Source organism: Agelaius phoeniceus, chromosome 12, assembly GCF_051311805.1.
Source record: "Agelaius phoeniceus isolate bAgePho1 chromosome 12, bAgePho1.hap1, whole genome shotgun sequence".
Lineage (NCBI taxonomy): Eukaryota > Metazoa > Chordata > Aves > Passeriformes > Icteridae > Agelaius > Agelaius phoeniceus.
In genome coordinates, this window is record NC_135276.1 from 21,053,085 (window position 1) to 21,069,675 (window position 16,591).

Consider the following 16,591-nt stretch of genomic DNA (forward strand, 5'->3'; position numbering starts at 1 on the left):
TGGAAAATTCCTCAAGTGGCTGCAAAGCCGGCAGCAGTGAGGGGAGCTGGGGGCTGAATCCAGGGGTGCCCTCTGGTCCCCAACAGAGGGAGCTGGAGAAGCCAGAGCTGGCAGTGGGGTCTGTGGGGGCACCTCTCGCTGCTGGCCGGGGCTGGCAGCTGCAGCCACCAGGAAAGGCTGGGCAGCAGCAGGAGGGAAGGCACTGAGGTCCTGGAAAGGCACCGGGATCTGCCTCCAGCTGCATCCCTGAGCTGCTGAGTGAGGACTGAGTTTGCCTGGATCCACCCATCCCTGTCCAGACTCTGCAACCCCAAAACACCATCTCTTGCTCAGTGAATTCACCAACACAGGGGGGTGCCCTCTCCCCATGACCCACCCCTGGAGGGTTCCAATCCCACTGCACACAGAGAGACACAGAAAAGAAAGAATGAAAATCATAGAACAGTTTGGATTGGATGGGACCTTAAAGCTCATCTTGTTCCATCCCCTGCCATGGGCAGCTGATCTGAGCAACCTTTTCCTTGACAGGGAAACTGCTGCCCAGGGTGAACTATAAATACAAAGATAATTTTAATTAATTTATTTATTTCTTTACACATAACTGAAAGTGATGTTACAGTACATAAGTTATTTACAACTGTGCAGTAATGTGTTGCAAAATAAATTATCTAGAAGGCAGCAAAAGTACATTGTTAATGTATATAAAAACTGTACAGCATTTATGGGATACAATTTTTCTTTATATGAGTATTGGCTCTGTAGTGTTTTCAAGTTATGTTCTCAGAAAGAGAAACGAAATGCCCAAGATTAAAGGAAAAAATATATAAACCACGTGGATTTTACTCCATTAAAAACACAGTTGGCAAAGTCCTTTCTCTGCGTCGCCGTCTCCCCGGCCGTGCCGCCCCGGCGGCTCCTCTGCCCGTCCCCAGCGGCTGCTGCGGGGCCACCGGCACATCCCGGAGCTGTCCCTGCTCCGGAGCCGCCGCTGCCCAACTTGGACACTGTCCTTTTGTTTCTAATTGTTGGTTGGTTTATTTTTTTTTTTTGTGATTTTTTTTTTGTAGCATTTTTTTTGTTTTGTTTTTTTTTTTTTTTAGACATACCCATGATGGAACGAGAAACTCAAACACCCCCCCCCTCCCCCCATGGTTTCCTACTGCAGCTTCTCCGAGAGGAGATCCGCGCCCGGTGGAAAACAGAGAGCTGGAAATCACGGTGTTCACAAGTACATGGTTCACGTGGTTGCTGGCCCCGCTCAGCAGCTTCTGCAACACACACACGGTGTCCTTGGCCTCGTCCCTCCGCGCCTCGGCCAGTCCCGGGGCCGCTGAGCGCCCGCTGCCCGCGCTGCCCGGAGCCTCCCCGCCGCGGGAAGGAGCTGCGCCCGGCCCGCTGCCCCAGGGGCCGCGTCAGTCCGGAAGCGAGGGACACGTCGTGAAGAAAGTGCAATTATTTTTCTTATTGTTTTGTTTTCTGCCGATAGCTGCTTCCTCCTCCTCTGACCAGGGATTCATCAGCAAGCGGTTAAGGGTGAATGTGAGCTCGACCGCCCGACCTCGGAGCGCTCCCGTCCTTGCCAGTGTTCAGAGATGTCTCCTGGGGTGGAACTGTCATGCCGGCAAGAGCACAAAGTCATCGTTCACGTCGACCATTGGCACATAGAACGAGGGCACCTCGTTGACACAGAGGGATTTGTGCCCCGCGGGGTCCAGCTCCTGCACCTTCAGCTGCCACTCCATCCTCTGCACCGCGTTCAGGGCAGCTGCTTCGTGTTGCTGTCGCATGAGCAGGCACGTCTGGATTGGGAAACAACAACGGGACGTGAGGGCTGAGTGGCAGGCACAGGCAGGACCATGCAGCCACAGTGGGCGCAGTGTTAAATGCATCAAGGGGTGCCACACACAGGACACCTGGATGTGGAATCTCTGCTCAGCCCAGCTCCAGCAGGAGCCGAGACAAACCCCAAAGTTTGGGTTTGAAAGGCTTGTCAGCACTTCAGAGCATCCACTCCCATGCAACACTGCCCTGACAATCTCTGGACACCCACTCTGCGCTGGAAACCATTAAGGCAGCTCCCAGGCTCCAGCCACAGGCAGAACCCTCCTGGAATGCCCCTGCCTGGAGCACGGGGCTCCCACAGCTCTCACCTTCATCCGGTCGTACTTGTCATCCACGTCCTGCAGCCAGGAAATGAACTGTCGCGCATTGAAACGGTCTCTGACCGATTTGTTTTCGTCTCCCTAAGGACGGGACAGCAAAAGCAGGGACATGGGATTAGTTTTGTGCTTTAAGCAGTTACAGGTCTCACAGGCCACATTCATAAGCCCCTCCGGGGCACACACCCCTCAGAACTGCAGAGCCTGCAGGGAGGGAGGATGGACATCACTGCTGCCAGCTGCTCCTGCAGCCCTTTCCAGGGGTTCAGCCTCAGGTGGGGATGCACCCATGTGCACATACTCCCTGTTTCTCCTTGCTTTGCAGGGAGTCTGTCCATGTCAGCCCAACACAGCACCTGCACCTCTCTGACTCCTTCAGCTGATGCCAGGATAGCAGCAGCACAGACACTTGGCTGGGAAATGCCAACGGATAAATGAGAGCTCCTGGATCAACACACAGCTCACTAATAAATCCCAGGATGCTGTCCCTGCCCAGGATCCCTCCTGCAATGCAGCAGTGTAATGTTTCTACTCCCTCCCTTCCACAGGGAGAAGCACCTCAGAGTGTAGTAAAGGAAACCTTTCCAGCATGCAGATGATCCTGACCAAGAAGGATGGAGGGTCCCAAGACTCACTGAAAAAGCTGAGCCATCTCTGCTCCTAACAGACATGAACTCCCTGTACCCCACATTCAGTTAGACAATTAGGCAAATGATGGTCCAAGTCACAGAATAATTTGGATTGAAAGGGACCTTAAAGCCCATCTCATTCCACCCCCTGTCATGGGACACCTTCCACTATTCCAGGTTGCTCCAACCGCCTCCAACCTGGTTTTGGACACTTCCAGGGATAGAGCAGCCACAGCATCCCTGGGCACCCTGTGCCAGGGCCTCTCCACCCTCACAGAGAACAATTCCTTCCCAATATCCCATCTAACTCTGCCCTCAGGGGGAGGTGACATCCTGCACCTGTGTGCAGTAGTGGGTGACCTGAGCAAGGAGAGCACTAGTAACTCCTGCCTCCAGAAAAGCCCATCTCCTTCAGGGTCTTGCAGAGCCCCTGAGGCCCTTCCTCACGGCTGAGGCAGGCACTGACCTGATTTTCCAGAGGCATGTTGTACACCTCGGAGTCCAGCAGCATGGTGCAGGCACTGAAGGGCACGGCCTGGTTGGCGATGGTCCTGGCTGCCCGGCAGTGCACCCGCAGGATCTCCTGCTCGCAGGACACGATCAGCTTCTCCTGAGGAAGAGCAGAGCAGTCAGTATGGCAGCCTCAGCCTCGCCAGCGGGGGAAACTGGGGCCCTGCTCCCCATCTGGAGTGTCTCCTTACCCGCTCTATGCTGTGCTGCAGGCGCAGCTTGCCCCGCACAGCCTCCTGCTGCTTGAAGAGCTCCTTGAGCGGCTCCGCGAGCGACGGCGGCGGCGCGATCTGCGAGCACAGGCAGGGGTGAGAGCAGGACCTCTGTGGGGCACAGCCAGGGCAGGCTGCACCCTCAAATGTGTGCTGGCCACAGAGGGAGCAGGGACATCCCCGGGGTGCCTGGGGAGAGGCTCTGCCAAGGACAAGGTCCTGCCAGTGCTCAGACTCCGTGAGGGTGAGGACTTGGCAAGAACAACCAGAGCCTGACACAGCCTCGTGCTGCAGGGCAGGGTGTGCAGCAAGGAATGGAGCCTGGTCACACTGACCCTTCTCCTCCAGCCTGGAGCCCAGATTTACCACCTGCAGCACCATGTTTATTGATGCTTTTGTATTAGTGAGGCTGCTCCTGCAGCACAGCAGCAAAATGCTGATTCTGGTGCCAAGTCAAAGAGCAGAGCTTGGGAAAATTATGGCAGGAGTTAAGAGCCATCTTTTTCCCATGTTCCAGGGTCATTAACCTGTGACTACACTGCTGCAAGAGCAGTTTTACCTCCCAGACTCAGATCTAGTGGATTCTTACAAACTTTGCTCTAAAGCCCAACTAAATCTCAGGTCCCTCAGCACAGCTCAACGTCTTCTCTGCAAAAATGCAGCAACTCAGGGGCTGCATTTACCACAGAGCCAGGCACTTACCCAGGCTCAGGTTTGGTGTCATATTCCAAAGGCAGATTGGGGCACATTGGCATTGCAAGGTGGTGACAGGGCATGGGGGACAGCTTGGATGTGTGTGTAACAGTGAGGGGGGACAGTTCCCGAGGCTAAAGAGAGAAGGTGACTCACCACTGGAATATGGAGCTTGCTTAGGGGTTTGCCATCCAACAGGTAGGAGCCTGTGTAGGTGACATACTCAGCGTAGCACTGCGGAGCTTGGGGAGTAATGTAGCACAGAATTTTCCGCTTCTCCTCAATCTTCTTCCTGATCTGGAGGTACTCGAAGTAGGGGTTGGACCTGTCGCTGTGGTAAGGTTCAATGTCGTCCAGTTTGATGGCATCGACGATAGCTGCCAGGGTCTGCTGGATCATCTCCCTCGTCTGCTGGGTGGACGTGTTGATCTGCTGCTGCAGCTGCTGGTTGGAGCGCTGGAAGCGGCGCTTCCGCGGGTGCTGAGCCTGGGAATCGTCCTCCTCCGTGATGCGGCCCTTGGCACGCGTGACGGGCGCGGAGACGGGAGGAAATTCCTTCTCGGACGCGGCGGCGTTCTGCTTGTTTTGGTTGGCGAGCATCTGAGCCCGGTTCCTGGTAATCCGCTGAGGAATCTCTTCTATTTTGGGTGGTTTGGGAGCTTCTGCTACTGGTTTTTGTACTGGTTCCACAATTTCTGCTTGAGCGTTGCCAGGAGGAGCGTCCGCCTGGGGTGGCGGGGCCTGGCTCCCGCCACGGGCCGTGGCACCGTCCTGTGGAGCGCCGGCCTCGGAGCTGGCCACGGGCACGGGACAGGGCTGGGAGCTGCCCTCTGCCACCCCACCGGACGATGGCAGCTCCTCGTGCACGGCCTCCACCTCTTTGCTCTCGGCCTGCGCGGGCTCGGACGGGGTCTGCTGGAAGACCTGCGCTTCCGAGTCCTCCGCTGCCTTCTCCTCAGCTGCGTTCAGCGCTTCCGAGGTGGATTCTTGTGCAGCCACTTCTGGTTTCTGCTCCTCTGCTGGTGGTTCTGTGTCCGGGGGCAGGGTGGCCGCTGCCTGGCTGGCCGGCGCCTCCTCCGGCTCACCGGACGCTATCACGGACGTGCTGGCTTTGATGATGCCAGCGCTCGGTTCTGGAGCTGCTGCTGGGCTTTCCTCCACCGCTTCTGCCTCGGCCATCTCTGTCTCCGCGACGTCCTTAGGCTGGAGTGGCAGCTCTGGGAGCGAGAAGGGGCCAAGGTCCAATTCATCCTCGGTGTTGGTGAAGGGGTCTGGCCACGTCACCGCCTCCTCTGCATTCGCAGGTGCTGCGTTGTTGTTCTCCAAATAGTTGTTTTCTGGTGCAGCAACGACTTCGGCCTGAGGTTCTGCTGGCACACACGGGGGCTCTGGAGGGATCTCTGGTGCTTCTTCTGGAAGAGGCTTGCAGTTGTTGAAGAAGGTGTCTAACCTAGTAGGGGACATGTACGGAGCTTGCTCTTCAGCGTTTGCAATTTCTCCTGGAACTGCTTCCTCAGCATCCTCCTTGACTTCCTCCAGCCTCGGTTCAGACACTGACAGAGGGTACGAGATGGGAGAAACAGGGTAGGAAGTCTCTGTGGGAATGAAGGCTACTGGCGCAGGATGAATTGGCTCTAGGGAACAGAGTGGAGGTTTAGGGGACTCAGAAAACCTCTGGGGAGATTTCATCAGAAGCTCCGAGCCCATGGACCAGGTGACAGAGTGCTCTGCGGGGTTGCCCATGAGGCTGGGAGGAATGGCGGTGTCTGGGTTTCGGGAAGGAGGGTTATCCCAGTCTATGTTGTTTTGTTCGGGCATTGCTGAACTAAAATGGTTTTCTTCGATGGGTGGTAGGTAGGTGGATTCTGGTGGCATGATGGAGGCAGTGGCTTGCTGCTCCTCTGTGGTATCCAAGGGCATGCCGATGTCGGGGGGAAGAGCACTTTCCACTGAAGGAGCCAGCAACTCATCCCTGTGCGAAGGGGAGGATTTTGCTTGTAAACCAGAGAAGACACTTTCGGGAGACTGGGCGACCCCACTGACGGCTCCCGGAGCACAGTGCAAAGCTTCCACTTTGGGTGAGGAAACTCCATAATCCGGGGAGTAATACCCAGGAGACAAACACTGGAACTTCTCAGCAGGAACAGAGGGAAGGGGAACTTTCTCCTCCATTAAATGCTGCACAGGAGAGTCATAATTAGATGTTGCTGGGACACTTTGCTGTCTGAAAAACTTATCTCCAACGCTGAATTCCTCTTCGGGCGCCCTCCTGATATCCACTGAGATGGAGCGGTAGAGGTTTGAGGAGGGAATGGTGCGAGTCGGGGTCTGACTGGGGTTCTCGGGGAGCCCGCTGGAAACGTTGGTGTATCTGTCGAAGAAGGAAGGAGAGCAGGCGTTCATGGACATGGTGGAGATGGGCAGCGAGTGCTGGGAGTCCGCACACTCGAACATCAGATCTGTGTAGTCCTCGTTGCTGCACGATGGAGTCCTGGGAGTCTGCATCACCTCCTCGTAGCTCGGGCAGGACACGACGGATGCCGGGGTCGGGACGCCCGTGGGCCGGTTCTGATCTGGCCTGGGAGATGCTGGGAGGATCTCCTTCAGCTGGGGACCCGTGATCCAGTCCTTGGAGTCTGTCCCCACAGCAGGCTGTGCCTTGTTTTCTGGTGACAGGATAGGAGTCAGGGGACCCAACTCTTTGAGTTTCTTGTCCTTGAGCTGCGTGTCCAGCGTTAGCGGCTTCTTGGTCGGCAGATCCAGGCTCCTCTTGCGCACATCCTCCGAGCTTTTAAGTTTGTCCTTCAGCTTGGGGTCTCCGGACCTGTGCCGCATTTTCTCCATTTGCTTCATTCTCTCCTTGTGCCTTTTGTGGCGTTCCTCAATCTCCAGGTCTTTCTGGCTCAGCATCCTCTCAAAGCTGGTCATCATCAAATCACCATCTCCCAGAAGTTTCTCCCTTGGCCTGGCATCCTTCTTGCCGCTGTCTTTGGAAAGGCTTATTTTTTCATTCCCATTGCTTATTTTTATGGACTCTGATTTGTCTTTGTCTTGATTCTCCTTAAGCTTCTCCTTCAGTTTGGTTTCACCGAATTTGAGGTTGTCCTCCTTGGATTTATCTTTAAAGGTGGTAACTTGAGGCCCGTCCTTATCTTTGAGTGTTGACTTTGGCTCATCTTTGTGATGTTTAAAGAAACCATCTGTGTGTTTGTCCCTATGCTTTTCCTTTTCCTCCTTCCATTTTTCCTTGTGTTTATCCCGCTTCTTTTTCTCTTTAGCTGTGCTGATGGTGCTGGAACCGTAAGTCTTTTCTTTCTCCGCCTTCTTTGACAGCTCTCTTTCAGAATCATTTTTATCCTTCTTTTCAGAAAATAAGTAATCAATGCTCTTCTCCGGTTCCTCATCAGCGTCTGCCTTCATGTTGTAGGAAGAGCCAAAAGCCTCCCCATCCACAGAGAAATCCTTTTCATAATGAGTGGAATCCTTTCTGCTGCTGGAGTCCTTGAATTCTTCTGATTTTTCCTTTTTCTCTGTCTTCTCTTTCTTTGCTTTTTCCTTCTCATGACTTTTCTTTGAGGAAGATGAGGAATGTCGGTGCCTCTCCTTCTCCTTGAGCTTGTCCTGAAGGCAGGGTAAAGGGAGAGAGTCCTTAAACTTTTCTTCAGCAGCGTCGGTCAGAGAGAGGTTAGAAGACTCGAAGAGGCTGGTGAGCCCTGGCTCTTGCCCTCTGTCTGTGAAGCTGTCAGAGGAGATCTCACTGATTTTGTCATTGGAGTCATCCCTGTAGTCATTCAGAGCCTCCTCCTCCAGTTTCTCCAGCAGGCTCTTCTCCGACTCCCCTCCTTTTGAAGACTTCTTCTCTTTGGAATGCTCCTTGTCTGGCTTCTCCTTGTGTTTGCTTTTCACCTTGTCCTCATTGGTGTGTTTCTTCTCAACCTTTTCTGGGAGCTTTTGCTTGTTTTTCTTCTCCTGAGTGGAATCTATGGACATCCTTTCCTTCCTGTCCTTATACTTCTCACTGGAGTCCTTATCTTTCTTCTCTTTGTGTTTCTCAAAGGAACTCTTCTCCTTCTTCTCCTTTCCCCCTTCCGATGTTCCTTTGTCCTTTTTCTTCTCCTTGGACTCCTTGTCCTTCTGCTTCTCCGAGTGCTGCCGGTCGGAGGAGTACTTGCGGTGCTTGTCGGGGTACAGCTCCTTCTCGGCCGTGGCACCGTCGTCCTTGTCCTGCAGGCTGTCCAGGCGATGCCCCTCGCCGCCAGCTGAATCGCCCACCTTGAACCCGCTCAGGCTGTAATCGTCCCTCTCGTCCTCGCTCTCATCCGTGAAGATGTCAGCGATGCTGTACCAGCTCTTCTCCTTGCCTTTCTTCTCATCCTTCTTCTCGGAGAAATCGTCTCTGTCTGTGGAAAAGGTTTTCTCTTTCTTCTCCTTCACCTGGTCGAAGGAGCTCTTCCTCTCCTTGTCTTTGCTGTGAAGATCCTTGTATTTCTCCTTAGTTTCTTTCTTCTCTTTGAAACTCTTCTCTAGTTCTTTGTCCTTCAGGATTTTCTCTGGAGCAGCCTTTTCATTTTTCTCCTTGTCGCCTTCTTTGGATTTTTCCTTGTATTTTTCTGGCTTCACCTTTTCTTTTTTTTCTTTATCAGGAGCATCTTTCTTCTCCTTTTCCTTCCCAGAATGGTGCCTCTCCCAGCTCTCCAGGGTTTTGCCACTGAACTCAGGGTCAGACTTATCCTTGAAGAATGTTTCACAGCCATACTCCTTGAAGTCATCTCGATAGGGCTCCTCCTGCTTCGTCTTGGGATCTTTTCGCTCTTTAGAGCTGTCAGAGGAATCTTTTCTGTCTTTGTTGGTTTCACCTGTGTCTTTTTCTTTCCTTTCCTTGCCAGTCTCCACAGAATCCTTCCTTTTCTTATCCTTTTCAGGCAAATAACTGGGAGTAACTTTGTGCCTGTCTGTTTGGTCCTTTTTCTTCTCAGAGCTTTTCTCCACATAATCCCTCTCCTTTTTCTTTAAGAAAGTGTCCTTTTCATTCCGCTTCTCGTTGTATTCCTTCTTCTCTTTTATTTTATTTTCCTTTTTCTTGTCTTTAATTTCCTCTTTCACAGGTTCTATGATTAGCTTTGCCACGGTGTCATTTTTAATCTCCCTGAAATCTGTTATTGGAGAATCCCAGCTGTCCTCACCCTTGAAATCAAAGGATGAATCAGAGGACAGGTCTGAAAACCACCTCTCCTGCTGATCGTCCGAAAGGCTGAACTTCGTGTCCTCGCTTTCGGCAAATTGAGTTTTGTTATTAAACTCATCAAACCCGGACTCGTCCCTGTAAAGTTTTTCTTTTTTGCATTTTTCCTTCTCCTCCTTGAAGGATTTTTCTTTCTCTAGTTTAGAAACCTTCTCCTCCTTCAGCTCATTCTTCTTCTCAGATTTGGACTGCTTGTCCTTTGACTTCTTCTTTCTCTCCTCCTTGTGTATTCTCGGCTTCTCCTCCTTGGGAGATTTCTCCTTGACAGGTTTCTCTTTTTCTGATTTACTCAATCCTTCTCTGAAGGATTTGCTCAGGTCTTTACTACCATCTTTGATTTTTCTTAATGATTTCTCCTCTTTTGAGGATTTTCCAGTCTCATCTTTAAACAACCACTCCTTCTCCTCTGCTTTACCTTTGGGGAGCTTTTCCTCCTTCTTACCATGTTCCCTATCGTGCTTTAACACTTTCAACTTGTTTTCGACTGGATTTTCTGTCTCTACTATCAAGCCTTTCTCAGGCTTTTGTTTAGAGTCCTCAAACTCAAAAGAAAATGTTTTGATTATTTTAATGTCTTGGCTGATGGGACACTGTCCCTTCTCCTTGTTTTTATGTTTGTGTTTTGTTTTATGCTTTTTAACAACCTTCCCCTCTTTGTCCAGCTTTGGAATTGCTCCATCCACATTGCTATGGAATGAATTCTTTTTCTCAGAAACAGTGTTGTGGGGGGTGTTTTTCTTTTTGTGCTCTGGTTTCTTCCTGACTGGCTTTAGTGACTCTAAGCTCGAGTCCTCTGACGAGTAGTCTGACTCGCTCGTCAGCCTCGTCCTGGTGGAGTCCGATAGGGAACTGACGTCTGACCAAGCTGGAGAAGATATGGTTTTCCAATTGTCCGTCCTCCAGTGCTTGGAGTGCTGTTCTGTAAGACTGGGATTATGTTTCTGGGATGCTAAACTCCCATGTGAAGAGGTCGATGAGGCAGACAGAGAGTTAAACAAGGAGGATTCCTTTAGCACTAGCCTTGAGTCCTTTACACAGCTAGAGCTCTGTAGAGAGTCTCTATCATCCTCCTCACTCTCCACATTTTCACTCTCTGATTCAGAGGAACAAAACTTGTCATTTTTTTTGCCAAACCGAACCTCTTTGTTTTTTGTCTCCTTCTTCCGCTTCTTTTTTACTTTGCTTTTCTCCTTGGGTGCCTTGGTGCTGGCGGGCTCCCGAATTTTGCTGCTGGGCAGTATGGAGTGGGTGGAGAGGCGCAGCTTCTCCCCCGTGCCCACGGCCACGCTGGTCTCCTCCTCGTCCGAGCTGTCCGACAGGATGCGGTGGGCAGCTTTCTTTGGTGTAATTGTGTTATTTTTAGTATAAGTTTTCACTTCCATTTTGGGTATGGAAATGAAACTGTTTGCTTTAGTCTCTTTCCTGTAATCCTTTTTCAGCAAATGTTTGTCATCGACCGGTGGGACCCGGTCCTGCTCATCGTCCTCATCGAATTCATACTCATCCTTCACCGGGGTGATGGTTTTGGGGGGCTCCTGGGCCTTGGGCTTGTGCTTCAAACCCTTCTCAAACTCTGAGTCTGTGTTATTGCCATCAACGGAGCTGGAGGGAGCGAAGGAAGGGGCGTCCTCCTCTTCTGAGGTCTCTGCAGAGAGAGAAGAACAGTGTGTGAAGGACTGCCAAGGGTTCTGGGGAGGGAACATCACTGGTCTCCTGCACACACCAACCCCTGCAAACATCCTCACACCCTTTGGCCTCACCCAGCCTTTGCAAGCTGGCACCCAACAGCTTGGGGGGTCTTTTTGGAAGGAAGCTCCTCCAGCTCCAACTTGCATGGGGTGTTCCTCAAAATAACATCCTGGGTGTACCATGAGAACTTTGGAGCAGGGTTATGACTGCACACAGTGTAGGTAAAGGCTCCCCAAAAGACTGAGAACTCTAATCTGCACTAATTAAAACCTGCAGAGTGTCCCACAGTGGTGGCAGTGGTGGAAGAGGCTCTAGCAGGGACAGCCTGGAAGCAGAAACTGAAACACCAGTGCTGGGACAGCTGAACAACAGGAAAACAGTGCTGGCACTCAAACCCCCTCCTCTCCACTGGAATTACCCAGCTTCTAAAGGTAAGACATCCATTTACCTGCAACTGGCTTCCAATCCTACATCCCAACTGCACCAGGGAAACAATCTCAATGCTGCTTCCAGGGCACACAGCCCCCCAAGCTAAAGCTGGTGGTTATGTTGTCTGAATTTGGGTTACAGCTACACGTGGGCTCCTGACTTCCCTGTCCTCCTAAGGTCTCTGTGTTAGCTGCAGGCCACAGCTGTCACTGCCACGGCCACACAAAGGCCAATCTCACCTGTGGAGCTCTCCTCGCTGGAGGGGTACGTGGTCTTCCCCAGGAGCAGGTTCACCATGGTGGGAGAATTCGCTACTTTCAAAGGTGTCTCGCCCTTCCTGTTGCTTTGATGAGGATTCCCTCCATAATGCAACAACAATTTCACCACCTAAAAAGAGAAAACGAGGCTTAAGGATGCTCACCATGTTTTGATTCCAGTTTTTTTTTTTTTTTTTGCATGATTTTCTTACATAACTAAAAAATTGGTGTCTTCAGGACATGCCTTGTGGTACTAACATAAGAGAGAAGCCCCAGCAACATTCCCAGGGAAGTGGTGGAATCACCATCCTTGGAAGTGTTCAAAAAACATTTAGGGACAAGGTTTAGTCGTGCACTGGCAGCAGTAGGTTAATGGTTGGGCTTGATGACTGGGGAGGTCTTTTCCAACCTTAATGATCCTGTGATTCTAAGAACCAACCTGGGCAGGAAAGAAGGGGGAAAAACAAGGCACAAAATCATGTTCCTGTCCCAATTCCAGAAGAATGAACTATCCCCCTGTGCAGGGAGCACCAGCTAAAACACTCAACAGCTCTGAAACAGTGAAAATTACACAATCAGAGAATAATTTAGATTGGAAGGGACCTTCAAGCCCATCCCATGCCACCCCCTGCCATGGGCAGGGACATCTTCCACCAACCCAGGCTGCTCCAAGCCCTGTCCAGCCTGGCCTTGAACACAACCTCCTGTCCACTCCATGGGAAAGGAGACAAAACCACGCAGAATCTCTGTGTTTTCACAGCGGGCTGCTCGAAGCCCACATTTCCAGGGGAGTGGTTTAAAGCAGGGCAGGGAGTGCCAGCACCCTGACCTTGAAGTGGCCGTTGTTGGCCGCGTCGTGCAGGGGGGTGTCATCGTCCAGCCCCTTGGTGTTGACCTCGGCGCCCGCCGCCAGCAGCTGCTTGGCCACGTCGTAGTAGCCCCGGTTGCAGGCCTCGTGCAGCGCCGTCCAGCCTGCAAGGACAGGGACACTCACAGTGACACTGAGACGTGGGGAAAGCCTGCAGGGGCAGCCTGGGCAGGGCTGTGCTGCTCTGATGGCCAAGTGTCTGCATGGATCCCTGTGGTGCAGCAGGAAGGAACCTGCAGCTCTGCCCTGCTACTCCTGCCAGGCAGTCACAGCATCAATGCCCCTTCTCCCTCTGGTCATAGCATGTGCTACAGTCAGAGCATCTGCCAGACCTGACACAGCCCCTGGAAATGGAAAGTTTTATATGGGAGATAAGGAGAATTGCTGATGTCATGTGAAAGCAGGTCTTAAATCTGTTCCCCTTTATATCATCATGAAATGGTTTCGGTTGGAAGGGACCTCAAAGCTCATCCATTCCCACCCCCAGCCATGGGCAGGGACTCCTTCCACTGTCCCAGGCTGCTCCAAGTCCCCTCCAATCTGGCGTTCAATGCTTCCAGCAATGGGGCAGCCAAAGCTTCTCTGAGCAACCTATGGCAGGGCCTCACCACCCTCACAGGGAAGAATTTCTTCCTAACATCCCATCTAACCCTGCCCTATGTCAGCTTAAGGCCATTGCCTCTTGTTCTGCCACTCCATGGTCCTGTGGAATGCCTCTCTCCAGCCTTCTCTTAAGCTGCTTTAGGTTTGGCTTTAGGTTCCAAGCCCTCTGTAAGGGAAACCCTGGTGCCCAGACCAGGCCTGAGCTCAGAACTGCAGACAGATTTTCCGTGTGCTCTCCAAACACAGGAACACCGGCCTGGGCTGGGGGGGAAACCAAGCAGCAGCCTCTCCACAGCAATGGCAGCTCCAGCTCTTAAACAAATCTCTGAAGAGCACAGAACAAACTATTTTATCGTGTTCCACAGCCTATTTTTAAGCAGAGCCTGTTTTGAAGTTTGGCAGCGCGGCTGCTCCGGTGTTTTGCTGATAGCGCCGTGGGAGCGCGTTCCGTTACCTTCACTGGGAGCCTTTGGAGGGGGCACCTGTGCCTGGAATTAATCACAACTGATACTTCAGTCTGGCACTGGGATTAATCATACGGGTGGAGGAACAGCCATGCCTATTTATAGCCCCGAAATCATGCGAAGAGAACAGCAAAGAGCAAAGTCAAGCTCTGGGATGTGCTGGAGAAAGGCTGATCCAGCCCCACTGAATGGCACCTTCATCACCCCTTCACCAGCATCCCATGGCTGCCTTTCCCTGCAGGACTCAGGGCTGCTCCCATCTCATCCCACCACCCTAAGCAGGAGCCTGGCAGCACTGCTGAGGAGGAGGAGGAGAAGGAGGAGGAGGAGGCAATACTCCTGAGCTGAGGGTCAGGATGGTTAATAACTCCTCCAGCTTGGGTGTTTGGTGGAAGCCTAACCTTGCCCTTCACATTCCCTCTCCATCAGCAGCACCCCCACATTCAGTCCTTAAAAACAACTCCCAAAAATTCACAGGCATCAGCCCCCCAATTCCAGAGAGCTGACTTCACAAACCCACTCTCAGCAGTATTTCTGTGCATGTAATTCCTTCTATTTTAAGTAAAAATAGAGCTAAACCTGCCCACCTCCCTTTGCAAATCATCCTCCACACTTCCAACATGGCCCCCCGCCATGGAAGAGCAGAAGGAAACAGTCCAGAGTGGCCTGGTCAGTTTTGGGGTGTGGAGCCACAACAGCTCCAGGGATTCTCTGGATCCTGCCCAGCCCAGCTTCACCTCAACTGACCTCAAGCAGACTGCACAGCCTGGGAATTCTGCTCCCAAGCTCCAACAAGAAAATTGATGCTTTGAGGGATTTTTTATGTGGCTTTTTGTTGTTATTTGTTTTGTTTTTTAAGGGGCAAAAAGACTTCTTTCTCTTCAAAGAGCAAAATCACAATTTTTGGCAAATCCCCTCTTTCCAAGGCGCAACCCCACGTTAGAAACAAACTACTTTTTCTGCTGGGAGTCATTCTCGGAGGTGGAACATGCAACCAGGTGGGAAGAAAGCTGGGATTCCTGGGCAGTTACCTGCAAAGTCCTTCACATTGACATCTGCACCCTCGATGATGAGCTCCTTGATGCGCCGGGCGTCCCCGCGGATGGCAGCGCGGTGCAGCCGAGTCTCTCCTCGCTCGTTTCTCTTATTTACTTTATCTTTGGTTTTGGAGGCAGAGTTGGGAGTTCCCTTCTGACAAACTGTAGACTGAGAGGGATGCTTTGGTGTTGTGTCAACTGCAGGGAGGAGAGAAACAGCGTCAGGGGCTGCCATTCCGTGGAGTTCCTACGCCCTTAGAGGGAGCTCGTGCATCACGTTTGGTCTCGGCTCTTCCCGAAATATTCACCACAAGGCAGCAAGAGGCAACCCAGGCTCTGGAGTGGATGTGAACAGGGCAGCCTGTGTGTCCCACAGAGATGGGAATCTCGGCCTGCCAGACCCACTGGAGAGCTGCAGTCCTGGCAAACACTGTGGGCAATCCCGTGATCTGGGAGCACACAATGCAGCTCCTTACCCTCAAACCTCAGCTCCCGAGAGAAGTGGCCTTTTACCAAGCACATGTGAGGCCTGATGGCCTTGGGAGGAGACTGCATTTCCTGGGAGAACACTGGAATGCTCTGCAGCTTTTTCCCTTTTTGTTTTCCCAAATAACAGCAACGTAAGCAGTGAAATTGGTGTTTTTTTGGCTAAAAGCAGCAGTGTTGTGTGTAGGATGTGGATGTGAGTACATGGATAGCACAGAGCCTCCAAAAATGGGGGGACACACGTTTGCAACAGATAAAAATTACTAGAACACAAAATCCATGGTAAACACATTCTGCTGCTCCACACCTCAAGTTACAGCTGTGGCGGTTACACATCTTATCCCCTTCCAAGAGAAGAAACATTAAAAACCTACAGAGGATGATATTTTGTCTTCATTCACAATCTTCCTTTACTGATATAGCTTGAGAGGTCAGTGGGAAACAGAGAGCTGAGGTGGAGGAGGCTCCCATGGAAGCAAAGCTCCAGCTGAGCAGCCAGGGCGGGCTGGGGGTGCCTGGATTGGGCCCGAGGGACCCTGGAAAAAGGAAGGGCAGCCAGAGCCACGAGCAGATCCCAGTGACAGCACACCTGCAGAGCCCTGGGGGAGGAGTGAGACCCCAGAGAGCAGCAAAGCAGCCCCCCTGCACCATGCCAGGGGTGGCAGCTCAGTCCTGCTGAACCTCTGGAGAGCCCGGGAACTGGGAATTCCGGACATTAGGGCGCCTCTGGCTGCAGCTCCCACCTGCCTGCCCACCCTTCAGAACAACCCCCCGGTCTCACCTGGGCTGTTTGCAGACTCTTCTGCTGTCATCTGCATGAGGAGAGCGACCTGCTGGCGCTCGGAGAGCGGGTACCCAGCCCGGATCCCCGACAGGCCCATGCCGAAGAGCAGGCCCGGCTTCCTGGTGGCGGGCTCCTTTTTAATCCTCTTCCGCTCGGGACCCTGTTTCTCTGTGGGACAAGGACACAGGACACAAGCACTCAGTGCCACTGGAGCCCAAAGCCACGCTCCTGTCTGAGCGTGGGACTGACAGATCTGAAAAGCTTGTGCTGAGGGATGGATGGATCCCTGTGCTGAGGGATGGATCCCTGTGCTGAGGGATGGATCCCTGTGCTGAGGGATGGATGGATCCCTGTGGTGATGGATCCCTGTGGTGAGGGATGGATGGATCCCTGTGGTGATGGATGGATGGATCCCTGTGGTGATGGATGGATCCCTGTGGTGAGGGAGGGATGGATCCCTGTGGTGAGGGATGGATGGATCCCTGTGGTGATGGATGGATCCCTGTGGTGAGGGAGGGATGGATCCCTG

General features: G+C 52.4%; 1 protein-coding gene across 4 annotated transcripts in view; it reads right to left on the minus strand.

Moving 5' to 3' along the window:
* Positions 1 to 565: 565 nt before the first annotated feature.
* Positions 566 to 16,591, minus strand: part of ANKRD11 (ankyrin repeat domain containing 11) — a 130,648-nt gene continuing 114,622 nt past the window's right edge. For all 4 annotated transcript variants that reach the window (XM_054640918.2, XM_054640920.2, XM_054640919.2 and 1 more), the window contains 9 exons: positions 16,060 to 16,230; positions 14,787 to 14,990; positions 12,650 to 12,792; positions 11,803 to 11,950; positions 4,360 to 11,090; positions 3,490 to 3,588; positions 3,255 to 3,398; positions 2,151 to 2,243; positions 566 to 1,799 (listed from right to left, as the gene is read on the minus strand). In XM_054640918.2, the coding sequence (XP_054496893.2) occupies positions 1,614 to 1,799; positions 2,151 to 2,243; positions 3,255 to 3,398; positions 3,490 to 3,588; positions 4,360 to 11,090; positions 11,803 to 11,950; positions 12,650 to 12,792; positions 14,787 to 14,990; positions 16,060 to 16,230 (7,919 nt within the window). In that variant the 3' untranslated portion in view covers positions 566 to 1,613. The remainder of the gene's footprint in view (positions 1,800 to 2,150; positions 2,244 to 3,254; positions 3,399 to 3,489; positions 3,589 to 4,359; positions 11,091 to 11,802; positions 11,951 to 12,649; positions 12,793 to 14,786; positions 14,991 to 16,059; positions 16,231 to 16,591) is intronic.